General features: G+C 39.1%; 1 protein-coding gene across 4 annotated transcripts in view; it reads left to right on the top strand.

Annotated features, from left to right (window-relative positions):
- LOC148019033 (uncharacterized) overlaps nt 1-15,409 on the top strand; it is a 101,730-nt gene that overhangs the window by 8,263 nt on the left and 78,058 nt on the right. For all 4 annotated transcript variants that reach the window (XM_087701579.1, XM_087701580.1, XM_087701576.1 and 1 more), the window contains one exon: nt 2,530-2,572. In XM_087701579.1, coding sequence (XP_087557705.1) covers nt 2,548-2,572 — 25 coding nt within the window. In that variant the 5' untranslated portion in view covers nt 2,530-2,547. The remainder of the gene's footprint in view (nt 1-2,529; nt 2,573-15,409) is intronic.

Below are 15,409 nucleotides of genomic sequence, written 5' to 3'. Positions count from 1 at the left end.
ATGATATTAAGCAAAATATTTCAAGAAGAGTATACAATTGTTGAAGATTTTTAAGAAATAGAAGGCTTGCTTGATTATTGAGATCTATTTTATACCATCTCGATTGCCTTATTTATATAAACTCTAAACAACGCAAAGCATTTCAACTATGTGACATTTTGAGGTGGATTCACCTTTTGAATAAAACAATAGAGCTAATCTCTTGAGACTATTGGTAGCCTCAAATATTAAATCTAGTCAAGCATATATAAAATAGACATAAAAATAATAAAAAACTTAAATTATCTTATGTAATAATAAAAAGTTAAAGTAGTTTATGTTTATGAATTTGTTTTTGAGTTCAAATACAATTGATAATATAAAGTAATTTTTTTTTTGATTTAGAATATTATGAACAAATATTTTCTATACTTATAATTAAATGTAATATAATAGTTAATGAATATTTTTAAAATTTTACATATTGAATTATTTAAATATGATATTTTAGTATAAACTTATATTATTAATGATAATAATAAAAAACTTTGATATTGTAAATAAAATTCATATTATTAATTATTTTGTTAGTATGTTATTATCATAAGTGAAATCTTATTGTTACTGTTAATAAAAAAGTATTAAGAGTTATGATTTGATAGGTGATTCTTCTTAATGGTAATTGTTGTATCATTTGATATATTTGTTTTTATAAAGTATATCTAGTACTATCTAGTGAAATACTGGTAAATCATTATAACAATAAAAATTAAGCTTAAATCTTTTAAAAATATTTTAATATTAATCATTACATATTTTATAATCTTTTTGAGTTTAGTAATCATATATTCATTCGATCAATATTAATATCACATAACTTAAAAGTAAATTAATATTTGAAAGTTTATAAATAATTTTAGTTTTTGCATTATAAATTTTATTTTTTAAAAAAAATATCAAGAAAATTGATGTATCTATATTGATTTTACAAATACTTTTAATCATATAAATTTTAAGCAAGTTAAAATCATGAAAAATCCAATTCATATATTTTCTTGGAGAATATATTAAATACTTTTTATTTACTACAATACATGGTGAAAGAATAATATTAGCATTATGAAGTACAACATGCATTAAATATGTAAATAATATACATATCAATTTTAAAAGTAATATTAATATCCATTTTAAAAGTCTCATGGATAACAAGAGTTTTAAGTAAAATGAATAACAATAAAAATCCTTATCTATATAGCATATATTTTTTAGGAGGTTTTAATATGTAGTATTATACGTTTTTAAAATCATTTCTATATTAATAAGTCATTTGTTTAATAAAAAATATAATCAATATTAAATATAAAATTATAAAAAATCAATGTTGAAGATTCACGAACTAAATAATGAAAGGTATTTTACGTTACACTTTTAAAATGTTGTACTACACATTAATATGTGTAAACTTTCTTAGTTAATTCTTTAGAGAATGTTAGAATAGACATTTCAACTTACATACATGGTGCAAAAGCACTTGAAATTAAAAACATTCTTATATACTCATTTGCAAAAGGTGCGAATAACTAGTATAATAATTATGTGATTATTTGGTACAATAAGTTAAATGTGAGAAGTAGAGGCAAAAATCTACTCAATTGTATTTGAATATTAAAAATCATTCTTTTAGTTATATTTGAGACTTAGTCATAATGTGCAACTCTCATTTGTTAAAAGTAAAAGGAAAAAAATACTTGATTTATGTTACAAGACTTGTGGTTTAATAGATTATGTTTTAATGATATTATACGAAATATAGTATTATAGTTGAATGTAAATATTTATACGTAATATATAGATAGTTAGAAAACATTCAAATTTACATGTACACATTGTGATTTTGAACATATATGTGTTTACAAATTAAATAATCCTTGTGATTGAAGCTATTCTTGTACAACAAAATTAACATGATGTTATGCAATAGAATAATTTTAAATATGCAAACTTAGTAGCACATCATAGAAAATATTTAAATATTCAAACATGTGCACGCACAACGTAGATTTGTATGTGTATTTTGTGTGTTTATTTATAAAAATTCTCTTGATATTTATACTCCATTATGTCCATTGAAATTAGAACTTTTTAACTTAATTTTAGGTTGGAGAGTGGTTTCATGAAGCAAATAAATATTAAATAATGAGTATGGCTACATATGTATGTATATATGTGCATACAATGTTGTTTGTTTATATGTGCGTGCGTGCACACACATACTTAAAATATTAAGTAACTTTTTAATTCAGTTTTGGGCTTGAGAATCATTGTGCTTTTCATGTTCATTATTTTGTTGTTATTCTTTCTCTTCATAGTTGGCCAATTAAAATTGCATTTTGTGGCTCTTATGGAGTTAAGAGTATGAAAAAATTATTGATTGGGGCTAGTAGCAAAGAGTCTTTATAGACCATAGTCTTACACCATGATAACTCTTATAGTATATACTATAATATTGTTGATTGCAAGAGAATGACATGGAATAGTTTATTGTAGGTGCTTTTAGTGTTGCTTATGGGGACAATTGAACAAAATGCAGGTATGGAGGGTTCTCTCCTTTGAAGTGATTTTTAATTAATTTGAACATAATGAGGGAATTGAAAACCAGTTTTTTGTAGCAAAAAGTATTTTTTTAGTGGGCGTACGCTCCCTCCTTTGAAATAATCTTTTGTTGTTTTCAACATAATGAGGGGATATCCAAACCGACGTTTGGTAGTCAAAAGTATCTTTTGTAGTGAGCATGCAATGGATATTTGCACATAGCTTTGGGTATGGCTTTAATTTCAAAACTAGGTGTTTACAAACTAGATTATGCATTATTACATGTCTGAGTTTTGGTATCTAGAGATGTTGAGACTTTCTAGTTTAGGGACATGTTAAATAACTTTTATAGTGTCCATGTGTGATAGTTGTAGCATATCCCTCAGTGAAAGATTGAACATCATGTTGCTTGAGAAGTATCTCTTGTTACCAAGAAAATCTTTAGTGAAGTTGTACTTTGGTGAACCAAGTATGATGGCCATGAATAAGATAAAAGCTTCCTCTAGCCTTAATGTTGTTCGTAGCGCACATTTTATAGGTTTTAGGGCACTTCATTTGTCTCTAGGGTGGATGTCTTTATGGGCAGTTAGACGACTCAATTTGGATTGGCATGTTGGCTCAAGTGTCAAACTAAGGTCTATATACGATGTCTCATTCACTTATAGAGAGGAAAATTGGAGGTATTTATGGTCATTCCATGTGTTGGTAGTTGTGTAGGATTATACTTTACATGTCATGCTTCTCTTTAGGAATCTCATTGCTTATTCATTGTTCATTCTTTGAGTTCTTTTGTTGTTCTCTCATTGTTCATTGGTTAAGTGTATATGCTTTCCATTTTCTTGCTTTAGTTCATTTGTGCATTCTCATATGGTATCAAAAGTCTTGAATCTTGGACTTTGCTGCTATTGCTATTTTTTGTTGCTTTCATGTCTTGGAGACGTTGATAGTTGCATTTCTACTCATTTACTCTTTAATAATCTCTATGGCTAGGTAGCCTAGTGGTATTGTCTATTCCTTGTCCATTCCTTATTGACCTTCATCAGGTGGATGGCTTGCCATGGTATTATCAAAACTGGTTGGCTCTCTATAACAACCCTAGAACATGTAAATTACCAAAAGTTTTATTAACCGGTGTGCAATCCTAGAGAGTTTTTGTGTCCCATAAGAAAAATGCTAATTTGGGAGGATCATTTTGTATATATACATATAGACAGACTGCCTACCATTCAGCCCATCCTTTTTTGTAGGTTACATCATTCCACATATCCTCTGTGGCTATTGTTGTCTTGTTTTTAGCCTTCAGCTGTCATCCATTTGCTGTCCATCATCGAGTGCAACCACATCATCTACAACACTTGGCATCCATTCTACTGCTGCTGCTCTACTGCTAGGACCTAGACATCTATGTTTTGCTACAAGCCTGTCCATATTGCCATGCCAACGTTCAAGCATTAGTAGACATCCTATGTCTTGCTGTTGTGCAAGCCGCCCTACAGCAGTGCACATCACTCTTCCTATTGCCCTGTTGTCTACAACTATGGTGACTAGTTTTCAATCTTTGATGGGTGATATACTATAGTGTTTACCAAATTTTAGCCTCCTGACCGGCCTGTTGCCCTTTCATCTTTAGCATTCTTAGCTCCGTTGGTGGTTATAGCACTTGGGATTTGACATTCGGTGGATGTTACACTTCGATTACATTCATTGCTTTGCCTTTGAGCATTCTGTACACCTTTTTCTTCATTTACAACATTGATTTGTTCACTTCAGAGTTTTCTTTTTTCTTTTGTTCGTATTTGTATTTTTGCATTTTTGTGTTTTGCGCTTAGATTTTTGAGTTATTGTGTTTTAATCAAGTTCATACATTTTGTGTTTTCGTAGTGCAAATCCTAGCTTATCTTCACATGGTATCAAAGTTGGTGCTCTTGTTAAGAGTATCTTGTGGCTATCGTGGAGAGCTTGTTTTTATGCAAGATACATGAACAGCATGTAATCAATACACAATGTTTGAGATGACTCCTTCTTGGGTCTACTTTGTCTTGTCAAGCTTCTCCCATCATTGGAGGCCCTAAGGAGACAATATGGCCAATGTTTGGTGTTTTCCTTGTCTTCCGCACTTGAATTAGTGGTCACAGCACTTGGGATCCATCTTTGGTGGATGTCACTCTCCTACACTCCATTGCTCTATCCTTGGGTATTCTGTACACCCTTACATTCATTTACAACATTCATTCACTTTATAGTTTCTTCTCTCTTTGTTTGTCTTTGTGTTTGAGTTTTTAGTTTTGCGTTTGCGTTTTGCGTTTTGCATTTAGGGTTTGAGTTTTCGACTTTGTCTGAGTCTTTGTGTTTCAGTCTTGGTTGTACATGCTTTGTTTCCTCAGTGTAAACCCTAGCATATCCTTACATGGCATCAAAGCCGGTGCTCTTCTAAAGAGTATCTTGCGGTAATTGTGAAGGCTATCTTTGTGCGAGATACACATGCGATTCGATTCTGACTCATTATGTCTCAAACACCTTCTTCTAGGTATTCTATGATGCCCTATTAGGCTTCTCCGTCATTGGAGGCTTGGAGAAGGCATTATGGTCTTGAGGAGGAGATACACACCTTCACCTTTACCATCTTCTTCTTCACATTTTGGTCATCTTATAGAGGAAGAGTTTGAGGAGTACTTGTGCATTACGTATAGTTCAGTTTACACCCCTCCAATGAGTGCTACTACTTTGTTTGCACCAATTGGTGAGACTGGCTATCTCTTTGATCTTGGAAGGGCCATGACATTCGGCGTGTTTGGCAATCCATCTCTTTTATCTCTTATGTCGGGTTCGTATAACCCTTTTGAGTTGCATGAACTGAAACCCTCTTCTGTTTCTTATTTTGTTTTGTAGGATTTGGATGATTTTTAGTATGTTAACTTTAATAGAGGAGACTCTTGAAGTATATACTCTTCATTAGGTATATCTTTACTATTTGTTTCATTTGGGCAAGTAAACCACATTTCTTAACTCGCTACCACCCCACCCACTATCCTCTCTATATTTTGATCTCCTCACATCTTCATTCCAAAATCTTGGATTACACTCCACTTCCGCTCAAAGCACACTAGGGTTTGAATCTTCCATCTCGTCTCCTAGCACTGCCACTCTTTTTGTAATAGCTAAGAATGCCTTCACAAATAAGACTTGTTTTAACGGGTTGAATTTCACCACTTGGTCAAACTTCATACAACAAGTGTTTGTATCTCAGGGTCTTTGAGACCTCGTCGTTGGTATTGAGCCTTTGTTGGACCTTCGATTAGCTCACCCTGATGATCACATTCGTCAATGATGAGATCGCAATGCTGCAACCAATGTTGAGTTAATGAAGGGGTTGCTTCTTAAATTCTACTCTTGGTTGTAGTATTTTCCCCTCGCATCTAAGCGTTGGAGTCATCTCATTGACCGCTATGCAGTAAAGATTGCACTCAACGTATTAATCTTGATTTTGAGCTTTAGGAGTTCTTCATTAAGGAAGAAGATCATCTAAAAGTCAAGCTAGCTGAGTATTAGCGGTTATTCACCGAGTTTGCCACTACTAGCTTTGTGAAGTCAGGTGACGATTAGGTCACACTCTTCTTTGTCTGCCATATACTTTCATTTTATCCATCACGTTATTTCACTACCTAGATTGTTGACTTTCTATGAGTTTGAGTGCTAGTTCTTGCGTTATGTAAGGCTAAATGATCAAGTCCACAAGAAATCCTCCACACAGCCTTACTTAGAGGGGTGAGAATTGGTTGCATCTTCTTCAGGAGGGAAAACCAATAGTGGCAAGAACTCACACGATGCAAAGGCAAGCCAAAACAAGGATGATCCCCTGCCTCTGATGGAACCAAAGAAACACAACTCCTTTGGTAGCAAAGTCCTAAGAAACATAGGTTTTGTACATTGCCTTAGGTCAGGCCATGTGGACAAGGAGTGTTGTACCAAGGCTAGGGTCTTCCACCTAGAAAACCATAGTAGATTGCTGCGATTGCCTCCCCTCTAGTTTGCTAGTCCAGTGGAGTTATGGCTCCTGCCACCACACCCTTTGCTCCATCTACCCAAGTGGCTATTGGACATGTGGCATGCGAACAGACTTAGCAACCTATTTTCTTCACTACTAAAGGATTAGCTGATTAGTCTGCTAGTGGCTCCCCTATTGCACTTTACATATCCATTCCTAGGGCATCCATTGTACCTTCTTGGACCACTTTCCCATCTCGCCATAAGCAATGGTGGCCACACACTTAGCCTTTTTCTTTTTAGACTTCCACTGCATACTTACATACTCATTGGATTGCACTTAGCTTTGCTTTCCTTTATTTTCAATTTTGTTTTTTGGAGCATCTTACTATTTACCTTTGTGCTTGCAGATTTTGATCTCTTTTATAGGGCTTTGTCTTTCAGTGTAGAGCTTACATGCAAGTTTGCACTAGTCTTGCTTAAGTTGGAGACATGAGCTGTGTACCATTTCTTTCATGGTTCCATCTACTTGGAGTTTTGCACTTCTACCAGTGTGAAGGCTTTCCCTCTCGTGGTGGATCATGCAGAATCTCTCTTGATGCTCTCATAGTGATGACTTTTATTCTTCCTCTCCCAACAAGGATGCTTCATCATTTTCATTCACAAGGTTCTTGGCACCACACGAAGCTCGACATCATCGGGCTCCTCTTTCTTCTTTGGTATCGACATCTAGGTTGAGAGGGGGTTTCTCCCCTTCTTGGTATTCTATAGGTTTTGGCACTTGTCTTCGACATCGGCCTTGCCCTCCCCCCTAGCGTCCCCCTAGTGTCCCCCCATTGTACCTTCTCCTTTGCATTGTATGATTTCATTATCGTTGTAAAGGGCGCTTGGGTAAGTGAACAATTTTCCCACGAGAAACATTGTCCAAGTAGCACCTCTATTGCTTGAGCATTCTTTAGCATATAGCATACTATGCATCCCATTGTGTAAAGTACCATTGGACGGATCCTAGGCACTGATGGATTAAACCACCATCCTTCTTTGCATCATACTTCATCACCTTTCTCTCACCATTGACATCCTTGGGTGGATGGGTAAACTTGTGCTATTTTATGGTGTGTTGGATGTACCATCCCTACTCACGTCTTCTGGGTTACTGTTACTTAATTGGCCACCACCCATAAAATTAACTTTCCAAAAAAAAAAAAGTTCAATGTGGTTCCATCTGCCCTTGTAGGGCTTGGCAGGTCATTGAGTAGCCAACGAGCACCCTTTGTCCAATGCCTTGTGCTCTCTGGGGTGACTACTTGGACTCCCTTTATAAGATAACTATCGCCTCTGTAGTCTTGGTAGGCCATTGGGCAGTTGTATATCTTTTGTTCAATGCCCTGGCTGCTTTGGGGTGGGATATCTTGGGGTAAACATTCCAAGCCTTTCCTTTTCGGTTTAGTTTTGGGCCTAAAAGGGGGTGTTAAGCTAAAGCACACTTCATAGCTGATTAGCATTTTTAAACAGCCCCAAAACACAGTTAATTAGTGAAAAACACAAAATTGGTACGTGGCTTGCGGTTGTTTCCCAAATCCCTAAATTTTAGGGCATCCTTCAACATCTATAAATAGATAGGCTGTCCACCATTCAGGATCATCTCCGTTTGTGCAGGTTCTCACTCCTCTATTGTGTTTGATCCATTTTCTATCGCAAGCTCATGGACGGTCTCCTCCTACCTACGTTTGACACTCCATCAGCGAGGCGATAGTTGGTGGCAGCCCTTCCCAGCTCCAGGCGTCCTTTTGCTGTTGATATTGACTCCTCTCTTCACTTGGCGGCAGCTAGTGACCATCTCCATCTTCCTCGCGGCTGCATCATTGCTGCATTTGCAGCTTTCTGTTGCTGCTCACATTGATAGGCATTATCCACAGCCATTGTCTAAGTCTCCTAACTCTGGTGATCAACATTTGGTGTTTTCCTCGTCTTCCGCACTCTAATTGGCGGTCACAACACTTGGGATCTGTCTATGATGGACGCACTCTTAGACATTCCATTGCTTTGTCCTTCGGCATTTTGTATACTCTTACATTCATTTACAACATTCTTTGACTTCAGAGTTTCTTCTCTCTGCGCTTGTCTTTGTGTTTGAGTTTTGTGTTTGTGTTTTGCGTTGTGTGTTTAGGGTTCGAGTTTTGCTTGTCTCTATCTAAGTCTTTGTGTTTCATTCTTGGTCATACATGTTGTGTTTTCTCAGTGCAAACCCTAGCATATCTTCACACTCCACTCCCTCACCTTACCCACTCTATTTCTTATTCAATATTACCACTCTTGTCGCCACAGCCAAGAATGCCTTCATGGATTAGCCTAGTTTTAATGAGTCAAATTTCACCACTTGGTCTAACTTTATGCAACAAGTGCTTGAATCCCAGGGTCGTTCGAACCTAGTCATTGGTCAAGAGCCTAAACCAGATTGTCGATACTCACCTTGATTATATCCATCAATGGAGAGCTTGAAATGTTGTGTCAATGTTGAGTTAATTTAGAGATTGCTACGGGAGTTCCATTCTCAGTTACAACACTTTCCCCTCGCATTTGAGCGTTGGAGTCATTGCCTTGGCTGCTATGTGTCAAGAGATTGACTTGATGTATTAAACTTGACTTTGAGATTCAAGATTTTTTTAAAGGGAATGACTTAAAAGTCAAGCTAGCTGAATATAAGAAATTACTTGCCAATTTTGTTGCCACTGGCTCACTGAAGTCAGATGATAATCAAGTTATATTCTTTTTAAACAAGCTGCCTAAAAAGTACTTCGATTTTATCAAGCATATCAATTCATTGTCCTGATTGCTGACCTTCAATGAACTTAAATGTCAGTTCTTGTGTTATGCAAGGCTATATGATGAAGTCTAAAAGTCGTCCTCTTCACATTCTTATTTAGCAAGGGGTTTGATTGCCTCTTCTTCACAAGGAAAAATCGAAGGTGGCTAGAACTCTCAAGATGTAAAAGCAACTCAAAAACAAGGGTGAAACCTCTTTTTTAGATAGAAACAAAACCCATTTGGTAACAACTCCCTAAAAAGAATAGGTTTTGCAGAGATCAAGCCATGTAGTTGAAGAGTGTACTAAGGTTTAGGGTCTCTTAGCTAAGAAACCACAGTGGGCCATGGCTATATCCATTGCCTCTGGATAGTTGAGTGGAGCTATGCCACCTGCTACTACCTCATGTGCTCACTGGACATGTGGCACACGAACCATAGTGGGCCCTGACTACATCCATTTCCTCTGGATAGTTGAGTGGAGCTATGCCACCTGCTACTACCTCATGTGCTCACTGGACATGTGGCATCTTTTGTCTTTTAGTACTCTTGAAGGATTAAGCGACTGGTTTGCTAATTCCTTACCCATTGTGCTTTATGCATCCATTGTGGGGTCTACTCTTACATCCCCATCTAGGAGTATTTTTCCACCTCGACATGAGTTTCATTGGCAGAGACCTATTGATGGCCGTGAACGATGGTGGCTAGACACTTAGGCTAGCGCCCTTAGGGTACTCTACATTGGTCTTATAATGCTTAGCACTCTTAGTTCTTTAGGCAATGAGCTACGCCCATAGGTTACTTTGTCCTTAGGCTTTATTTCCTTTGCCTTTTGCTGCACTCACTCATTCATATACTCATTCACTTTCTTTTAGCTTTGCTTTTGCTTTGAAGCATCTCACTATGACCTTTGTTTTGCAAATTCTAATCTCTTTTGTAGGGTTTTGTATTTTTGTCCAAGACCAATATGAGGTTTGTACCGGTCCTGCTTGGGATAGAGATAGAGAAAGCTCATTGTTTCTTTGTGGTTTATCTTTCTTGGAGACTTGCTCTTCTACGAGCATGGAGGCTTTTTCTCCCAAGGCCAGTCTTGTGACATTTCTTGATGCTCTCACAGCGGTAGCTTCTCCAACTGGGGTGCTTCATCCACACCTTTCTTTATGGTGCTTGGCACCACTCAAAGACCAACATTAGATTCGTCTTCCTCTTGGGCATTGATATCCAGGTTGAGAGGAGGTTCCTACCCTTTCTTGTCAAAGACAAGTTTTCGCATTTGTCTTTGACATCGGCCTCCCTTTCCTGTCATGCTTCCCCTTTGCATTGCATGATCATCATCATCTTTGTAAAAGGGCACTTGGATAAGTGAACAATTTTTCCATGAGGCACACTGCCCAAGTGGCACCCACAGCATACACATTCTCCTCATGTAGCATTACTCTTTGTATCTCATTGTGCAGATCACCCTTGAGTGGATCCTAAGTCGTTTTCATCGGCGGTTCTTCTATCACCTTACCACCACATCTTTCATACTTCTTTACCCTTTTCTTGTCCTTGATACCCTCGAGCGGTTGGGTTAGCTTGTTTGTTTTGTGATGTGGTGGATCTAACCATCCCTCTTCATTCTCCCCCTGAAACACAATTACTCGACAGGCCGCAAGCAATAGCTTTTTTAAGAAAACAGAAATAAAAACAAAAACTAAAAAAGAAAAAAGCTTACTGTGATTCCATCTACCTTGACAAGTCTTGGTAGGCCACTAGGTGTGAAGAAAACTGCTAGGGCTTGCACTGAGGACACACAGAGTGTACGACCACGACAGAAGCACAAAGAGACAGACACAGATACATAGGGCAAAACTCAAACCCTAAATGCAAAACTCAAAACTCAAACACAGAAATTGAAACACAAACAGAAGAAGGGGGAGAGTGAACACAATTCGGAAGTGAATGAATGCTGTAAATGAATGTAAGAGTGTACAGTGCTCAAGGGCAGAGCAATGTCGGAGTGCGACGTCTACCGGAGACGGATCCCAAGTTTGTGACCACCAGTCGGAGTGTAGGAGTGCTGAATAGTGAATGGTAGTAGACTGGTCACCAAAATGCAGCAGTGTACTGCCAATCGGAGGTTGGAAACTGCGCATAGTCTGCTGTAAACAGCAGGTTGAAACAGTGTATGATGTGGCTGGCGATGATTGGATGATCAGATCGCAACAGTTGATGATGTTGTCAGCAATTGACGTCAGCATGGATAAAGGCGCAAGCAGCAAGAGCAAACACGGATGGAGTGGCAGCAGTCTCGAGGGCTGGACAGCCACGTGGGAGGAGGTTGATGGCTGAAATGTACATTCGGATGTCTGTGGGTCCATGCCTTGTTAGTCTATGGGTGGTGCAAAGTATTTTGTTACTTTCATAGACGATTTTTCACGGAAAGTTTGGGCTTATCCCATTAAGCTGAAATCCGATGTCTTAGCTGTGTTTCAGAGATGGCTTGCATTGGTTGAGAACCAGTTTGGGTATAGGCTAAAATGCCTAAGGATAGATAATGAGGGTGAGTATGTCTCACGTGCTTTTGAGCAGTTATGTGATGAGAGGAGTATTAAGCGTCAGTTGATCGCCCCCTACACCCCCCTCCCCCCTAGAATGGTTTGGCTGAGCGGATGAATAGAACCATCCAGGAGTGTGTATGTTGTATGCTTAGCCATGCAAGCCTACCACAGAGCTTTTGGGCTGAGGTAGTTAGTACAGCTGTGCATATCATAAACAGATTATCTTCTAGTGGTTTGGATTTCCAAGTTGCAGAGAAGGTATGGATTGGAAAACCTTCCTCTTATGCGCATCTCCGTGTCTTTGGATGTAAGGCATTTTGCCATGTGTCCAGGGAAAGAAGCGAGCTGGATCGTAAGAGTGTCAAATGCATTTTCCCTGGTTATGGGGATGCAGGCGAGATGGGTCACCGTCTTGGGGATCCGTAGGCGCGGAAAGTCATCCGCAGTCATGATGTAGTCTTCCATGAAGACAAGATGCATAGGCAACTTGAGAGAGTTGTTGAGATCCACATGGTCATATTTCAGGAGGAGCCGAGAGCTCCCGCATAGCTAGTTGGACAGCCTACAGTTGCAGCAGATGCTCATGGTCAGGGTGTTGGACAGACAGCTGGGCAGGCAGCAGAGCCTGCCGTGAGATGGTCTACTAGAGACAGACGTCCACCTGATAGATTTCAGCTCTCGATGCATTATGTCTTAGTTACAGATGTAGGAGAGTCTTTCACTTATGATGAGGCTATGCGCAGGGGTGACAGTCACTCCTGGGAGAGGGCTATGCAGTCTGAGATAGATTCCTTGCATAAGAATGAGACTTGGGATTTGGTTTCCTTGCCTAAGGGCAAGAAGGCTTTGCCATGCAAGTGGGTGTACAAGCTGAAAAGTACCCCTGGACACCCCAAGCCGGCATACAAGGCTAGATTGGTAGTAAAGGGTTTTAAGCAGGAGCATGGTATGGACTTTGATGAGGTCTTTTCTGTTGTGGTTAAGATGACCACTCTGCGCTTAGTCTTGGCTTTGGTTGCTTAGCTTGACTTGGATTTATACCAGATGGATGTCAAGACGGCTTTCTTACATGGGGACTTGCATGATGAGATTTATATGGAGCAGCCTAAGGGCTTTGCAGAACCTGGCAGGGAGCACCTAGTGTGCAAATTGAAGAAAAGCCTTTATGGCTTGAAACAGGCACCTAGGGAGTGGTATCATAAGTTTGATGCCTTTATGCAGTCATAGGGCTACAGCAGGAGTGCTATGGATCCATGTCTTTACACGAAGAAAGCTCGTGATGGTTCTTTATTGATTTTGGTACTCTTATGTGGATGATATGCTGATAGCAGGGAAAGCTCATGATGAGCTAGATGCTCTTAAGGCTTTAGCTCAAGAAGAGCTTTGAGATGAAAGATCTGGGACAGGGCTCTCACATACTTGTTATGCGCATTAGATGCAACAGGCATCAGGGACGACTCTACTTGTCACAGAGGGAGTACATTCATAAAGTCGAGTCGTGGGGTACAGTGACTCTGATTATGCAGGACATGCAGATAGTAGGAAGTCCACTTCCGGCTATGTATTCACCTATGCTGGAGGTGCTGTTTCTTGGATGTCCAGGGTGCAGAAATGCACGACTCTTTCTACTACAGAGGTTGAGTATGTTGCAGCCACTAAGGCTTGCAAGGAGGCCATTTGGTTGGGCCGTTTGGTTGCTGACCTTGGTATTGATGCTATCCCTACACTGCATTCGGATTCTATGAGTACTATTCAGTTAGCCAAGCATCCGGTCTTCCATGCAAAGACGAAACACATTGAGGGGAGGTATCACTTCATATGTGGGGTCGTTGAGGACAAGTCTGTTGACCTTGCCAAGATCTTGACTGACCAGAATCCTGCAGATCTGCTCACGAAAAGCCTCTCTACAGAGCGCTTTGCCTTCCTCGGGAGGTTGATGGGCGTGGGATGAGATGATGTCTTTTCTCATCCTGTTGTACATGTGTACATGTTGTACTGCCTTTTTTTCTTTTTTCTTTTCACTCCTCACTAGGGCAGACTCGCCTTTAAGTGGGAGGTTGTTGGGGGTAAAGGTGCCTTCGCCTAGCCGCCCGTGTATTACTACACTGACAATCACCGCCACTGCACACTGCAGGTTGCGGGCGCTCGTCACCATCACTTTATTCTTTATTCTTTTAGTGATAGTTTGAATAAAGGAAGGCCCGGTCACACATTGTGACTATTGGAGTTCCCATTTCTTGTCTCTCTCTTTCTTGCTCTTGCTCTCTCGCCATAGCTCTCACGTGCAAGCTTCGATCCTTCTCACCTTTCAATGGAAGCAAAAAAAAAGGTTTACCTAAACTTCTAATATTGACAAATCTTATTTACATTTGGATTTTTATTTCTATTTTTTTATTAAGTGATAGCAAACGCATGTGTTGTTGGCAATAACAGATTAGGGCCAAGCACAACCTATAGGGTGATGGCAATAGACTCGGCCGCTAGCAGGGGGAGGGGGGTGGACAATAGGCGCTAGTTATGGACAGTAGTAGAGAGTGGCTCGAATTGAGATATCCTTTGAAGACGGGGTGTGGACAGTAGAGACAGGTGCCATCATTATGTAAAATAGGACTACGACTGAGTGGTGGACAGGTTGCGTATTTATAGAAGTGTGGATTCTCCTAAACTAGGGTTTGAATTACGGGGGATAGACACTCTCTAGGAATGCACATTGTTTAATTAACTTTTGGTAATAATTGAATTTTGGGGTTGCAGTAGAGAGCTAATCAGTTCATAATGCACTTTTTAGCTCAATATGTTTCTCATACTTGAAATTGGAACTAGGAAGGGATTGTTAAGATAGCTCAAGCCCATAATTACCCCAAGGTATCCCATCCCAAATCAGCTAGGATATCGGGCAAAGGGTGGCGCACCCAATGACTTACCAAGACTATAGAGGCAATAATTATCTTACCAAGGGAGCCCAAAGGATTACCCTAAAGAGGCCAAGGTATTGGACAAAGGATGCTCGTTGGTTGCATCGCGACCTTCTGGAGGATGAAACCTCTTTGAACCTTTTTTTTTGGGTTGAGTAATTGGTTGCATCCTATTGAGCATGTGTGCCCCTAGGGAAAACAAGAAGGAATGGCTAGATCCAACACACCACAAAATAAACAAGTTATTCCAACCACTTGTGGGTGTCGATGAAGAAGAAAAAGTTTGGGGGAATATGTAGGGAAGCTTCCAAAGAGACTGCCTAGGAAGATTGCATGTGAGATACCACAAATATGGTGGATCTAGAGTTGACCACTCTTTGACAAAAAAGGGGCAAATGTGCATAGATGCATGTTTACAAGAACAAAATGCCAATGCATGGGGTGATGCAAAGGGCAATCCAAGATGTCATGCTTATGCAAAATGCTATGCAATGGTGTCACTTAGACAATGCTCTCATAAGAAAATTGTTCAATTTTGTTGCCCAAATACCCTTTTACAATCATAATCATCTCGATGATATAAATAAT

The sequence above is a fragment of the Lygodium microphyllum genome, chromosome 20, assembly GCF_053477565.2.
Source record: "Lygodium microphyllum isolate KBCC chromosome 20, Lygodium_microphyllum_v1.1.10, whole genome shotgun sequence".
Classification (NCBI taxonomy): Eukaryota; Viridiplantae; Streptophyta; class Polypodiopsida; order Schizaeales; family Lygodiaceae; genus Lygodium; species Lygodium microphyllum.
Note: the sequence above shows the minus strand (reverse complement) of the source record. Positions and strands in the feature narration are given on the sequence as shown.